Genomic DNA, 15,283 nt, shown 5'->3' on the forward strand with positions numbered 1-15,283 from the left:
CTCCCATAAATAAAATACAGTAAGGATACACATGTTCTGCAATCAGTCTGCTGTGTAGCCCTCACATGGTTCAAGTTTCTAGTCTGTCTACCTGTGTTGATTGACAGGGTACCAGACAAAGCTGTGGGCAGTTGTTATTCTTTTCCTTTCTCCCCTTAAAATAATTAAAAAGGGGAAAAAAAAAAAAAGGAGGAGAATTGGAACTGCTGCCAGTACTAGTACAAACAGCTTGCAACAGGTAAGTCTTTAACTTTCCACTTATGGTTTCTAGCCTGCCACAGTTCTTCAAGGCCTCTGTACAGGGAAGAGAGGAGTTCAGTGTCTCTTTCTCCATCTGATCTTAGTCTCTTTCCTAATGAGTTTTTGCACTTGACTTTCTACTTTAGTGGGGTAATGCTATTTAAAACTATAAGACCATAGTCACATCACAGCAGGACTGGGAACTTTAATATTCAAGTCAGTAAACTTAATTGTGAATGTTTGCTGCACTAAGTGTGAACAGTCTGGTACTCATGTTGTAGTTATCACACCAGTCAAGATGCAGAATGCATACTTGAACTTTTTTACTCATTTATGTCTTAATGTTTTTAATAGATATTTTGTCTCCTCTTTTTGGGACTCTTGTATCTTCTGCTCAGGTGAGTTTCTTGTGTCAGATTTACTTTGCTTGCTTATTTCACTTTGTTAACCTCAAATCTGATAATCCATGTTTGTCATGTAGCTGATGCAAGTAGGGAACTTGATTAAAATATAGAGGGAACCCTAAATGTTTTTCAACTGTCTTGGGGTCGGTACTGTTTAATAGCTTTTATCAGTGACAAAATCCCACAGACAGTGGGACCGAGTGCACCTGCAGCAAGTTCACAGATGGCACTAAGCTGAGTGGTATAGTCAATACAACAGATGTAAGGGATGCCATCCAAAGGTCCCCGGACAAGCTAGGGAAGTGGGCCTATGTGAACCTAATGAGACGCAACGTGCTGCACCTAGGTTGGGGCAGTCCCATGCAGGAGTACAGGCTGGGAGAAGAACTCATGGAGAATAGCCCTGCAGAGAAGGACTTGAGGGTTTTAGCGGGCAGAAAGTTTGCTATAAGCTGGCAGTGCACGCTTGCAGCCCAGGTGGCCAACTGCACCAAAAATGGCCAGCAGGTGAAGGGAGAGGATTGCCCCCCTCTGCTCTGCCCTTTTGAAGCCCCACTTGGAGCGCTGCATCCACATAGGGGCCTCCAGCACCAGGAGGATGTGGATCTATTGAAGTCCAGAGGAGGGCCACGAAGTTGATCAGAGGGCTGGAGCAGCTTTCCTATGGAGGTGTGCTGAGAGAGTTGGAGGTCTTCAGCCCAGAGAAGAGGAGGCTCCAGGGAGACCTTACTGCAGCTTTTCAGTACTTAATGGACACTATAAAAGAGATGGAGAGCAACTTGGGGGAGGGGGAGGGAGGGGAGCAAACAAACAATGACAGGACAAGGGGGAATGGTTTTAAACTAAGAGAGGGGAGATCTAGATTAGAGATCAGGAGGAAATTCTTCACTTAGAGGGTGGTAAGGCACTGGAACAGGTTGACAGGTTGCCCAGACAGTTTGTGGAGGCCCCATCTCTGGAGATGTTCAAAACCAGGTTGGATGAGGTCCTGGGCAACCTGATTCAATAGGTTGCATTCCTGCCCATGGCAGGGGGATTGGAACTGGGTGATCTTAAGGTCCCTTCCAACCCAAGCCTTTCTATGGTTTTATGAAATATAAAAATAATCCCATGTTCTTAGAATTAAATTGTTTGTAAGACCATCTCACATTCTGGGAATGTGTAACTGAAAAATGCATCTTTATGTAATTGTAAGTGATTTAAAAGTAAGTGTGTTGCAATCTAGGAACAATCTAGGAATATTCTTGTTAATGCTTGGAAGCTCTTCCTGTACGAAGAGATGGTTCTTGCACTGCAGCTTTTACATCGTGCATATGTGATTCTTCTTGTGTGCATGCTGAACTTTATGAACACTAATGCATTCTTTTGAAAAACTCAAATTTGTCCTTGAATTAAGAGACATGAAAGAAAGGAGTTGAAATTCAAAAATGTACTTGTTCTGAAAACATGCTGTTTGAAGTTTTTATACTGTTTTTGTTTGTTATGATGCATCGTTGCGCATTTGTATGATATAAGTGGTAATGAGCAATAACTTTATGCATTTTTGTTGTATTCCATTGTTTTGACAAACAGTTGTTTTCTTTTTCATGAGCTTGTTTTCTTTTTTTATGCACAAGTTTAACTACTGCATAGATGTGGAATGGCTCGTTAGACAGTATCCACAGGAATTCAGGTATGTTTATTTTCCAAAGGTGAAATAATAGCAATTTCATCTATAATAGCAAGAAATTCTGTTCATGTGAGTTCATCTTACAATTGAATTATAAGCTTTTGCTTACCCTGGGAAATTATTTTCTGATTGTGTATGTGCAGGCTATTGTTTTTTCCTTTCACACTTATTCCACATTTGTATTTCTCTATTGATTTCTTGCTTTTTTTTTTTAAAGTATTAAATGGACAGAGTTCAGTACGGCTGGTTTCTGATTTTTATTAGTCACCATTTAGAAGACCCCACTGTGCACCAGTACTACAGTGTAGTAGATGACCTATGCAAATGGAACAAAAACCCCTGTGCCATGCAATTTACAGACCCAAGAAAAAGATAATGCATGAGGAAGGAGGGAATATAGGAGGAGCATAAGAAAACAGTGTGAAAATGATTGGGATGTTATGTAATGCCTGGAGTTGCTGGATATTGTCATGAAAGTAGTTCTTATTTCCTCGAAGTTCTACTCTGATAATGGCAACCTGCAACATGAAGTGAACTTAAAACAGGAACAAAAACTGTTGTGTATTTTTTACAGCACTCAGTAGAACAGAGTATTAGGAAGCAAAAATGAAACTACTGCTAGAATAAACCTAGCTTCTCCTTTGTTTCAATCTTTTCTGTAAATAATAAATTCTTATATCCACATTTGCTATATCAGTACTTCAGAGATCTTATTTCTGTATTTCTAGCTATACAGACAAGAGTTCCTTACAAGATCCTGTATTACTAGTTTTTATTTTCAAGTCTGATTTTCTCCATACACCTCCTGTTTTCTTTTTTCTATTAAAGTGTTCTAACATCTTTCGCATAGAATTATATGGTAGTTAATGTTTTTTTCAGTTAGTTAGGCATGTAGAATTTAGTGCCATCTTTCTGATGGGCCATTGGGTTTAGGAACCAGAAGTCACAGCTACATCAGAAGCTGGTTTGGGCTGATTGCTAATTCTTTTGATGTTTTAATAGTAATATCACTTTATTTCAGGAAGAAGCCATTGTTGATAGTTCATGGTGAGAAGAGGGAATCCAAAGCTGAACTGCTTGCACAAGCACGCCCTTTTGACAACATTAGTTTCTGTCAGGTAACTGATATTTTCATCATCCTTTGGTTGAAATTAACCAGGGCAAGATCTCTGGGCTGCTGTGTGCTATGTTAATCAGGTGTTTACACTAAGTGGTAGACTAGTAACCAATTTTTTATTAATTTCAGAGTTTAAATATTCTAACAACAAATTCATGGTTTTGCATATAATTTTTTCACACATAAGAATTCAGGTGTAATCTATCCCATATGATAGACTTGGCAACGTAGTCATTCCCAAGTAGTAGGGGCAAGTTGTGTTTGTGATGGCTTTCCTGTTTGGTTGTACTGCTTCATGTACTTCCAGCAGCCCATGCATTCCATTATGCCAGTACCCAAAAATGAAATATTCATATTTACATCTACTCTACTCATGTTAACTAGGCACAATGTTGGAGCCATCATTGACTAAAAGTTCTCTCAACATCTGTAACTTGTGTTTTATCCTTTCCCTAGAAATAGTGTTTTAAATGTCCTTCTTGATAAGAGCAAAGCAATGAATAAAAAAAGCATTTCTGTCCCTGGCTTCTGGCCTTTTCTTCAGCCACTAAGCTGTTTGTGACAGTTATATGCTTCAGAATGACAGAATGGCTGATGCTGGAAGGCACCTCTGGAGGCCATCTGACTCAACCCCCTGCTCAAACAGGGCCACCCAGAGCAGGGTGCCCAGGGCCATGTCCACATGGCTCTAAAGGCCACTCAGGAGGGAGACTCCGCAGTCTCTCTGAGCAGTCTGTGACAGTGCTCAGTCACCTGCGCTTCCCGGTGTTCAGACAGAAACCCTTGTGTTCCCATTTGTGCCTGTTGTCTCTTACCTGGTCCATGGGCACCACTGAAAAGAGCCTGCCTCCATCTTCTCTGCACCTTCCCTTCAGGTATTTAAGGATCCCCATGTGAGTCTTTACCTCTCTAGGCTGAACAGTACCAGCTCTCAGCTTCTCCTCATGGGAAAGATGCTTCAGTCCCGTCATCATCTTCATGGCCCTCTGTTGGACTCTGCAGCATGTCTATGGCTCTCTTGTGCTGGAGAACCCTGAACTGTTCACAGTACTCCTGTTGTGGCCTCTGCAGTGCTGAGCAGAGAGGAAAGGTCACCTCCCTCAACCTGCTAGCAATGCTCCCACTAGTGCAGCCTATCAGTAGTTTCCTTTTCTGCAAGGGCACGCTTCTGGTTTCTGGATCCCTAGGTCTGTTTCTGCAAGGCTGATTATTTCTGAAAATATTGCTGGGTAAAGAAATTTTGTTGTAGCAGATCCAGCAAACAATTTCACTGCAACTTATAATACAGTTTCTAGCAATTAGTATATTTAAAGGTGATAGAGGATAACGTATTTTGTGATCTGTCCACTAGAGAGCAGTGAAATGAAACTAAATATGAAGCACCCTTCCGCCTTTAACATTCTTGCATATGAGATGTGCACAACAGCAATTTTTAATGATTGACTCTTTCATTTTGTAGGCTAAACTGGATATTGCATTTGGAACTCACCACACGTAAGTAGCAGCTGTGAAGCAGAATGTTCCCCTTCTAAAGACGACCCTAGAGCTGATACATGCAGTTACTGCGTTCAGTGTAGCAACTAGAATCTAATGTCAGAAAGTACTTAGAGAACAGAAAGATAGATTATTACTGTATGTGAAGACAGAATTCTGAAGGAAAGGCCTAATATATTGATGAAATTTGAAAGTGATGTCTTTCATGTTGTATATCTCTATTTCATGTATCTGCGAGTTATTTTAAAGCTATAAAATGGGGTTTCATAGAAAAATTGCAGAGTCTTAAAGATAAATTTCCTTCATTGTTTTGTATTTATAAGTGAGAGGTTTGTTTGTTGTTTGATAGGAAACAAATGAAGTAAGATAAGGCGTGCCAGTTACACAACTGGAGTCAGTGAACTGTAGGTATTGGCTCTTAGTACCTCATGCTTTGATGCCAAAAGTATAATGCAGACTTTATCAGCCGTTGGTAGGCTGGATAGAACACTAATTTACAGCTCTTTGTCTACATCAACTGCAAAAAATCTGGAAGCAATTACTGAATTTGGGTTTTTTTCAAAGGAAAATTTGAGTTTGATATTGTGGGAGTGTCACAGATGAAATGTCATAGATTGCAAGCAACAAGTAAGAAAAGATTCAGTGTCATATTTTGTACAGTGAAGACCTTTGTGAAGATCTTCTGGTTTCAGGGCAATCCAGTGCTTTTTATGAATTAATCATTTTGACAATTCTCTTATAAAATACAGCTTTTTTTTAATCTGCAAAGTAATATCTTTATTTGAAAGAACATAGCAAATATTGTTCTGAAAGGATTCATTGTTGCTTTTGGAAGTCAGTCATGGGAGATATGAAGCTGTACTCGGGAATAAATCATGATGTTGACAATACACAGCAATAGTTTAATGACATGCAAGTTTGGCATGTGTGTAGGGCAAAACACTTCAACGCTACTTTTTATGGAGAACAGAATAAGTCTTTTGAAATTGATCTTCTTGGAGCATTTTAGAGAGTTATTAGGTTATTTCCTACTCAGTGTGCTTGAAGCAAATAAAGTGTTATTCTATTTTTAAGGAAGATGATGCTGTTGTTATATGAAGAAGGTCTTCGAGTTGTGATACATACATCCAATCTTATTGCTGATGACTGGCATCAGAAAACTCAGGGGTAAGTAACAATCTCTAGCAGGTCTTTTGATTACTTGCTATTGAGTTGTCAGTTTGTATGGCTTGCTCTGTGTTAGAGGTCTGTTTTCTTGGTTGTGCTAGATATGCAACTCCTCCTGTCATTAAACACCCAAATATGTTGAAAATCAGGCTTTACGTAAGTACTAAAGAGAATTTAAGTCACTGAATCATTTTGACTAATGTGTCAAAACAACTGGAAATATGTATTTTAGGCCTTATTGTCTTTACTGGAAAATAATCAGCAATTGGAGCATATGAACCTCAACTGACCTGATGACGTAATAAACACATGATAATCCTTGTACTTTAAATTGTGCAAAGATCTGTTATATAGTAGGTAGTATGGAATTCTCCCCTGGGGAGTTCTGAGGATGTGAGAAATGAGGGACATTCTTACAGTCATTGGAGCATTTCTGATGCAATTTAGAAATATACCTATGTGCTCATGACTACTTATTTTGAGATACCGGAAGTATTCACTGGGAAAATGAGATGCCTGTAGCAGAGACTTGTAAACGTTCTTTGCTCAGTGCTATCACTGGCAACAACGATTCTTAGCTCTGTGCCAGACTGATGTTGTGAAATGTATAAGTACTGTTACAGGAATCACATTGTCAGGGCTAAGGATCTGTCAGTTTTAGATTATCAAATCTAGCTAAGATCTGTCAATCTATTCAGTTTTGCAAGTCCAGCCATTTTTTAGCTTGTGTACAAGGCAGTTCATCAAAATCAGCTCTGAGGTACATATATCTTGATGTCATACATCAATCTTAAGACTTTTTTATTTTTATTCCTTTTTATAAATAAACCATAAGATCTCAAACATTGAATGATATGGAAGAGGCTGAGGATAGTTTTCCAATAGACACTAGGTTTCATGAAATGAAGTTATCACTTAAAAATAGGAAAAGGATTTTTTTTTTTTTTTGAGGCATGCAGTTTATCTGTGAGCTCCTTGCAAAAGGGTGCTCCAGATAATTAAAAATTTAAATGTGTTTGGAGGGAAGTGGAGTCAAAATCCGTGTGAGAATACTGAAAAATAGGTAGTAGCTTCCTGAGATGGAGTAGTTGCTCACCTTTTACACATCTGAAGTCTTGGACAGTCCCAGGGGACGTGTAAGTTTAATACTTTTCATAGGTATCTGCTACTTCTGGAGACAGGACAGTAGATCCGAACATCCAGTGCTACAAGTCTTAACACTGTTAAGATTTAAAAAATCTATAAAAATAGATCTAGAATGGTGGTAGCTGTCAAGGCCTGATCTCTGGTTGCTTTCTACTGTAAATAAAATTCATGTCCTGAGCTGACTGTTACTTTAAACTCTGACTAGTATCAGATCTCTTATTATGCTAGGACTAAGTGAAATATTAATAATACTATTATAATGTTAATATAACAGCCTTCTGTTCTCTTGACCCTTTTCTGGGAGCATTTTTAGTTAGTGCTCCACAGTAGTCTAGGATTTAAGATTTCTTAGTCAAATGACTTGAAATTGGCCTTTCAGATGTCACCGTCATCTTGATACCATCTTACTACCAATAAATATGACAAGATTTTGAGGCTTTTCACTTGTCTGAAGCAAGTTCTTATAAGGTTTGAGTGGCAGAGGTACAGCCATTGATTTCTTGCCTTTAAGTCTTTTACTTTGGGATGGCTTCAGTATTTTTGACAGCCAGCTTTTCAGAAAGCCAAGAAGGCATGAAAATACTTACATGGGGTGCTTAACGTTGTCCTACTTGTCAAACATGAAAAATAATTTTTAGCTCATGCACACTTCAGTAATATGAAATGTTACCAATATGATGGGTCACAGGATCCTGTATGTTTTATTGACTCCTGAATTACAAAGGATAACATCAATGTTTTTGTGGAGCTGACACTGCAGAACATTTGGCTTTCATGGCTATAAGAATGTGTGACTGGGAAGAACTGCTAGATGGTTTTGCCCTGTATAGTACCCACCCCATTTTATTCTGATGGAAATTCTGGAGAGGCAAGTTACCATAAGGTAATTTTAAAGCCATATAGAACTTTCAGACTCTCTAATAGGATTTTTTCTATGTCTCTACAAAACCAGTAACTTAGAATGTGTTGCAGTGTTCTATTCATACTGAAAGTATTGATGGAAAGCTAACTGGTCAGTAAATCTAAGCTTGGCCTCTAAGAGTAGAGAAATCTGTAAGCATCTGCATGGGTAAATGTGTTTACATTTGTTGTTTTTGTTTGAAGTTACTGGTGTTGTGGTACTGACCATAAGACTTGATGATTCTGTAGTTGTAAAGCAATGGTAAGTTGCGTTATCTTCAGTAGCATCACAGTAAACTAAATCTGTCAAGAAGTCATTTAGGACCTTCAGATCTGCTTTAATGACTTACTAAAACCTTGTGATAATGTGTGGTGTCCTTTTTGTGCCTTTGTTTTTAGAATATGGCTAAGCCCTTTATATCCAAGGCTACCTCAGGGAAAAGCTGGTTCTGCTGGTGAATCTGAAACTAACTTTAAATCTGACCTGATAAGTTACTTGATGGCTTACAATGCTCCTACACTCAAGGAATGGGTAGATGTGATTCAAGAACATGACTTATCAGAGACAAGGTATCTCTTGTATTTTTTGTTTATAGTTGTTTGCATGCTTTCTTCCCCCTAATTAAGGCTCTGTGGCTAACATCTATTAGCCAACAAGTTTGTTCCTTAACCTTAGTTGTTTTCAGGATTAACAGTTCAAATATGGGTCTGACTATGGGCAGTTGTCAATGGAGCAACAGACTTGATGAGCTGCTCATTCTGGAATTTGAAGACCATGTAGTCCAAAACAGATATTCTCAGCTTTAATAAAAAAACAAAACACAGAAGCACTCATTTCTGGATAAACTATCACTTAAGTATGTATGTGCTAATGTTTTTGTCATTTTGCTTTGTAAGGAGTTCCCTTTAAATCTTTTATGCAGACTGTTGAGTTAATCAACTTCTAGTTTAATAAACATGAAAAAAGTGCATCAACAGTAACTTGACAGAGGTGGCCCTAAGTGATGGGGACATGGGGTTTCTTTTAAGTTGGTCTGGGTTAAGTATTTGCTCCAATAAAATTAACAGTGGGGAAAAAAGAGTTGTATTAGATTCTCTCATATGAGAGATCATGTAAGCAAAGGTTATTGTAATGAGGATTGTATTAAGAATAGGCTTCTGCACTTTAAGACAGAGCTCGATCCATTAATCTATGTGTAGAATTTGGCCCATTAGTCATAGATTGTGTGCAATATGCTATATTATGTTGAGCAATAGCATAGCTTGTCTTGAAACAGTCTTCTCTAATATTACACTGTTATTATTACTTTAAAAAAAAAAAGCGCATTCATTTAATTCACATCTAATAGATACATCTAGCGCTTCTACAGAAAGACAGTAGTTATTTCAGAAAGAATAAATTTCCTTGGCAACTTAATAGTTCTGCAAGCCAGCAGAAATGTTCAGGGGGAAAAAAAGCTGAAAATGACCTTTTGGGCATAGAGACTGAAACCATATCTAGCTCAATATGTAAAATGATGTGCCTTTTTCATTCAGATAAAATCTTACAAGATCATAAAGAAAGGCGTAGCCTATAGTGAGCTGAGCTCACCTGAGCTTCTGTTTTTGTACACTTGATGAGCTTCAGCTTGGACAGGTCAGGTGAGCCTTAGCTGATGTGAGTTTATGCATGGTTTAGGAAAGAGGCACTTCCTAGGATGTGGATCAGTTCCTTGCTGTATAAAATATGTAGGGATATTCCTGGATAGAACTAGGATTGAGATGCAATGAGGAACAGCTTCTTAAATGAAGATTCTGGGCAAGTTTCCATTCTCAGGACAAAGTCAAAAAGATTACTAAACCATTATTAGAAAGTTTAAAAAAGCTGCACTTTGCTTCTGAGCTGTTAGGTACCTGGATGAAATCTTTACCTAAACCTGTTGATTTGTATGTAACAGTAGATTGGCTTTACTCAAAATTACATGCCCAATCAAGTGCAAATAATTCTCATTTGGCAAAGACTTCTGACTATACCTGTCTCTTGCGGTTTTGTGCACAGAAACAGGTACAGTTCATGCCTCTGCTATAGATCAGCCTGGTGGTGCATGGCAGCCATGCAGGATTCTAATAGTTACATACCTGAAAATCTTCTTTTCTTCATATTGTATTTAATATTTCACTCAGGACTTACTACTTGAGCTATGCAAGGAAAACTTATTAGCATATCTTGAAATTTCACAAACCAAAATACTTCAAAATCTGTTATATATGGTACTTAATTGCTTGGTGTTCTTATTTTTGTAATCCTAAACAGAAGACATGGCCCTCTATGATGTGCAGTACCTTCCATTTCCTGGTGTTAAAGTAGCTCTTCCCATTGACTTGATTCCCACTGGTTGTATGTTGTTTTTTTTCTTGTGGGAGTAGCAAAGCTGCAAATAACTTGGTATTTTTTCCTTTCTGTAGAGTTTATCTGCTTGGTTCTACCCCTGGACGATATCAAGGTATTGATAAAGAAAAGTGGGGTCATCTTAGGCTCAGAAAGGTACTAAAACTGTAACCTCTTTTGTTAGTATTATTTTAACTGTAAGTGTATTTTCAGAGCATTCTTTAGTTCCTTTTAGCTTTTCCAGCTGTGCTCTGTAATATTTGAAAAAATTGATACAGTTTAAATTAACAAAAAACATAAGCTTGCAATTTACAGCAGTGTAGGTCTTGCATGTTATGTTTCTGAGCTCTATTATCAAACTCAGCTTGCTGTCTGAAGTGTCATGCCCTTAGAGATATCTGAGGAAGCCCCATCACTTAAATGACTTTTATCTGTTCTTGACATTTGTAAAAAGTTTGCTATCAAGATCCAGCCTTCTGTGACTGGGTATCAAACATGGCCTTTTTCAGAGGCTTTTTCTGAGGAATGAGGTGTTGATAAAGACTTCCCTGCATGCAGGGATCAGGCTTGTTTAATTCACTTAACTGTTAAAAATTAAGTATTTTTGTTTAACTATCTAGCCAAAAACATGGAATTAAAAAAAACACTTTGTGTACAGCTGATGTTATCCTTTCAGTCAGATTTTTAGTGTTGTTCTTCTATATTTAAGATCTTGACTTTTTATTTTTAATAAATAATTAGAATTTTTTAACCCCCTGCATTATTTAAATAAGCTACAATAGTAATTAATTGTACAATATTGCATATCAAGATTTTCTAGGGTTCCTTCTTTTTCAGTCTTCAGTATTAACAGGTGACGTGAAATACCTTACTTAAATGCTTCTCATATCTGGGGAATTTTCAGTCTGCATCTCCTGATGAAGTGGTTTTGTTTAAAATTCCATGCTGAATTTTTGATGGTATTATCCAGAAATTCTGGTACTGTCCATGGCAAACTTCAGTGGTGTATAAAATATCAATTTATCACTTTGTATTGAAAATCAAACCTACTCTTTTGGACTTCCTCTCAAGGGTAGAGTATACCCTGTCTGATGTATGTCACCTGCATAGTTTTTCTTGCCTGTAAGACACTGAATGAAAATGAAATAAACCAGAAAAAAGTAAAGGATAAAATTCTTGTCACTGTTTGTTTTTTAAGATTAATTTCTTTAATAACAACATAGGTATGACTGGTAATGCTACAATGAACCCCTTTAGGCATAAGTGCCCTACCTAGAGTGAGGAGAGGTTGCTACTACATAAAATTTAGTATATGCTTATATCTATCTGGTTATAATGTGACTTTAAATTCCATTCACAGCTTAAGAACAACTTGAGAAGAAAACGGAAATAATTCATTTAAATTGTTCTGGTTTTCCTGTCATTACATCTGGGGCTTTACAATGTGAGAATTTGAAGGTCAACAACCACCATATATAAAAAGACTTTTTTAACTTCTGAAGTTTGTATTTCCTGTTTTTAGGAAAAGCTCCCAAAATTCTTTTTACCAGTAATTTAAGGGTTGGCTCTGATGCTTTTGGATAAAACTGGTGATGTTTGATCTTCTAAATGAGCAGTTGGTTTACTTGGAGATCCTGATGACTTTTTTTAATTGCCAAGTTAGATAGTACGAATGCTAATCTTTGTTTTCAGAAGTGAATACAAGCTCTTAAGGCTTTCTTCCTGTTGAATGTGTTACTGTTTTAATTTTCCTCACTAGCTTTTGAAAGAGCATGCTTCATCAGTACCCGCACAGGAGTCTTGGCCTGTTGTTGGACAGTTTTCAAGCATTGGATCAATGGGAGCTGATGAGTCCAAATGGCTGTGTTCTGAGTTCCAGGAGAGTCTGGTGGCCGCAGGCAGCAGAGCGACAACTCTCCTTAAATGTGATGTTCCGGTCCATTTGGTATGTCTCTTAGGTGCTAATTTTTAAGTCAAGTGCAACTTTATTCTGAAAAATTAAGCTTTTAGTATTTTGTAACATTGGAAATAAGTAGCATGTAACAAGTTTACTTTAAGATTTTTTTTTACTTGAAAATTGACAGCATATATATTTAAAGCTGCATTATTAAAGCTAACTTTTTTTTTCCCTCCATGAAGGTTTATCCTACTGTGAACAATGTGAGGCAAAGTCTGGAAGGCTATCCTGGTAAGCAGATAAGCAAAAGGAAGTACGTTTAGTTTTTTGTGGTCAGTGTCTTGCAAAATCATTTCAGTGGTTGCTATTTGAGTGAACCTGAAGTTGTCATCTTGCTGATAACTTGTTTGAACAGCTGGCAGTAGTATCCTTGTAGTATTTTAATATTACTGGGGTTCTGACTCTGGATTTTCTGCTCTAATTGAGTAGAAATACCTTTGTGGGCACTGGTGTGTTTGATGTGTTAATCTGTATAGTTACGTTTATATATCAGCTCTTGACTGGAGTTAGAACAGTGCTTTGATTTTTGGCAGAAAGCTCCCATTTTTTAGTGTTCATACTTCAAGTTCACCTTGCCTTCTGTGCAGCATTCTACACATCAGAAAATGTGTTTTACTGCTTGTTATTTTTAATACTGCAATATGCAATTGGTATGATCAGTCTTCCCACATCTATCTTCATTAAATATTTGTGCAGAAATCATAGCCTCAGCCAACCTGAAAGAGGAAGAGGTACTGTAGTGTTTTGATGCAGTAAAGCTCATTTCTTGAAAGCAAACACTTGGGGCTTACAAACATGCATGCCAAGGTTGATGTCATTGTGAGGCCACTGATCAGTCTTCAGGAGGTCATGACAATTGCATGAGATTTGTAAGGACTGAAAGGAAGGAATTATTTCCTATCTTCGGGAAGGGTAGGAAAGAAGGATATGAAGACATACAGGCAGGCCAGCCAGTCTCACACTGATCCTTGGGAAGGTGATTCAGAAAGAAATTGATTGGGAGTAGTCAGCGTGGATTTTTAAAGGAGGGATTTTTACAGGAGAAATGATGTTTAACCAAGTTGATGTCCTTCTGTGATGACTCACTTCATGAATGAGAGGAGTGCACTGGATGTTGTTTAGCTCAACTTCAGTAAGGCTTTCATCATGACTTCCTATAACAACCCTACAGATATCTAGCCTTTACTTCATCAAGTTGAGTGGAGGCTGAGGTGGGCTAGAAACGAGCTGAGCTACCAGTCCCAAAATGTTGTGATCAATGGCATGAAGCACAGCTGAAGGTCAGCCACTAGTGGTGTGTGCAAAGCATTGATATTAGGACCAAGTATTTAGCATCTCCATGAAGTGCCAAGATGGTGGGGTGGAGTTCCTGCTCAGTAAGTTTGCAAATGATATAAATCAGAGGAGTGGTTGATATATTTGTTGATTGTGCTGCCCTTCAGAGGAATCTATACAGGCTGGAGATTGAGGCTGACAGGAGCTTGATTAAGGTCAGTGAAGGGCAGTGCAAAGTCTTGTACTGTATGGGAATAACACCAGGTACCAGGACGTACTGGTGGCTGGCCAGTGGAAAGCAGCTTTGGAGAAAGCAATTTGGTGCTCACTAAGTTGAAGATGAAACAGCAGTTCACCCTCATGACAAGAAAGTCAGCAGCATCCTGGGCTGCACTGAGAGGAGTGTTGACAGCAGGCTGAGGAAAGTGATCCTTCCTCTCTGCTCAGCACGGGTGAGACCACACCTGTGAGAGAGCGCTATGTTAGGGACTTTCCAAGATTTTGTGAGAAGTCCTTATGGCTTCTTGAAGGACAAGTTGAATGCATTAAGTTCTGCATCACGTTTCTAATACACAGCACTGATATAATTCAGTATGTCACAAGTGATTTGTCTACGTTAAATTCATTCCAAGAAATTAGTGTGTGTTAGTCAAAGACCAGATCCAATACAAATACAATTTCAACTAAAGAGATTTTGCTTTTTAAAATGTTTTTTTTTTCTTTTCTGAATGCTGCTTGCTTTACACCCGCTTGCTTCTGTGAGTAATGATTGTTGATATCAAGTGGTATCGTAACAAAGCACCAATGCACATTTTCTTTTAAGAGGACTTAATTCTAGAGCCTGTGTTCTAGAAAGAAAGAACAAGTGTAAATCTGCTACTTTGTGTTCAGGGACTTGCTACATCTTAAGAATTGGGAGGGGAAAAAATATATCTTTGGAGCATGTAAATTTTCCAAAAATAAGTCATGAGGATAGAGATAACATACCCCAAGTCTGCATGTTTTGTTTTTTTTTTTCAGAATGTCTTTCAAAATGTCAATATAGGTGTTCTATATTTTTTTCCAGCTGGTGGCTCCCTTCCATACAGTATACAGACAGCGCAGAAACAGCTGTGGTTGCATACTTATTTTCAGTAAGTTAAACTCTTCTTTGATTTTGTTTTAGACTCTTACATTTAAACTAAAACTTCTGTATGTTTGAGTGTTAAAAGCAAATTAAGTGGCAGCGATAAGAAGCATGGAATCTTTAAACTCCTTAAAATAAAAGCCTCTAAGTACTTATTTGCTGGTCTCATCTCCAAAGTGTGGATAAAACATGTTCTTCTTATACCTGCAAAAATACAGAGTACCATTGCAAATGAAACAAGTAGTCATATTTTGGGTTCTGTAATCTTCTATTTAGGCTTTCCTTCTCTGCATTGGAATCAAGTTACTTTTTTAGTGCAGTTGTGCTTCACTTTTCTACTTATGCCTCACTGTTAACAGGAGTTCAGCTGAGGCACAGCAGCGTTAGGCTTTGTTTGTTTCAAATGGAGCAGTCTTGCTC

General features: G+C 37.9%; 1 protein-coding gene across 6 annotated transcripts in view; it reads left to right on the forward strand.

Moving 5' to 3' along the window:
- TDP1 (tyrosyl-DNA phosphodiesterase 1) overlaps window positions 1-15,283 on the forward strand; it is a 42,613-nt gene that overhangs the window by 2,195 nt on the left and 25,135 nt on the right. For all 6 annotated transcript variants that reach the window (XR_014694076.1, XR_014694077.1, XM_084522732.1 and 3 more), the window contains exons 3-12: window positions 595-638; window positions 2,261-2,316; window positions 3,335-3,431; window positions 4,890-4,924; window positions 5,999-6,091; window positions 8,537-8,707; window positions 10,583-10,661; window positions 12,265-12,450; window positions 12,645-12,693; window positions 14,804-14,870. Coding sequence is in view for 4 of the 6 variants with exons in the window: in XM_084522732.1 (XP_084378858.1) it covers window positions 595-638; window positions 2,261-2,316; window positions 3,335-3,431; window positions 4,890-4,924; window positions 5,999-6,091; window positions 8,537-8,707; window positions 10,583-10,661; window positions 12,265-12,450; window positions 12,645-12,693; window positions 14,804-14,870 (877 nt within the window). In the remaining 2 variants the exon portion in view is untranslated. The remainder of the gene's footprint in view (window positions 1-594; window positions 639-2,260; window positions 2,317-3,334; window positions 3,432-4,889; window positions 4,925-5,998; window positions 6,092-8,536; window positions 8,708-10,582; window positions 10,662-12,264; window positions 12,451-12,644; window positions 12,694-14,803; window positions 14,871-15,283) is intronic.

Source organism: Aythya ferina (genome assembly GCF_964211825.1).
Source record: "Aythya ferina genome assembly, chromosome: 5".
In the NCBI taxonomy this organism is placed as follows: Eukaryota; Metazoa; Chordata; class Aves; order Anseriformes; family Anatidae; genus Aythya; species Aythya ferina.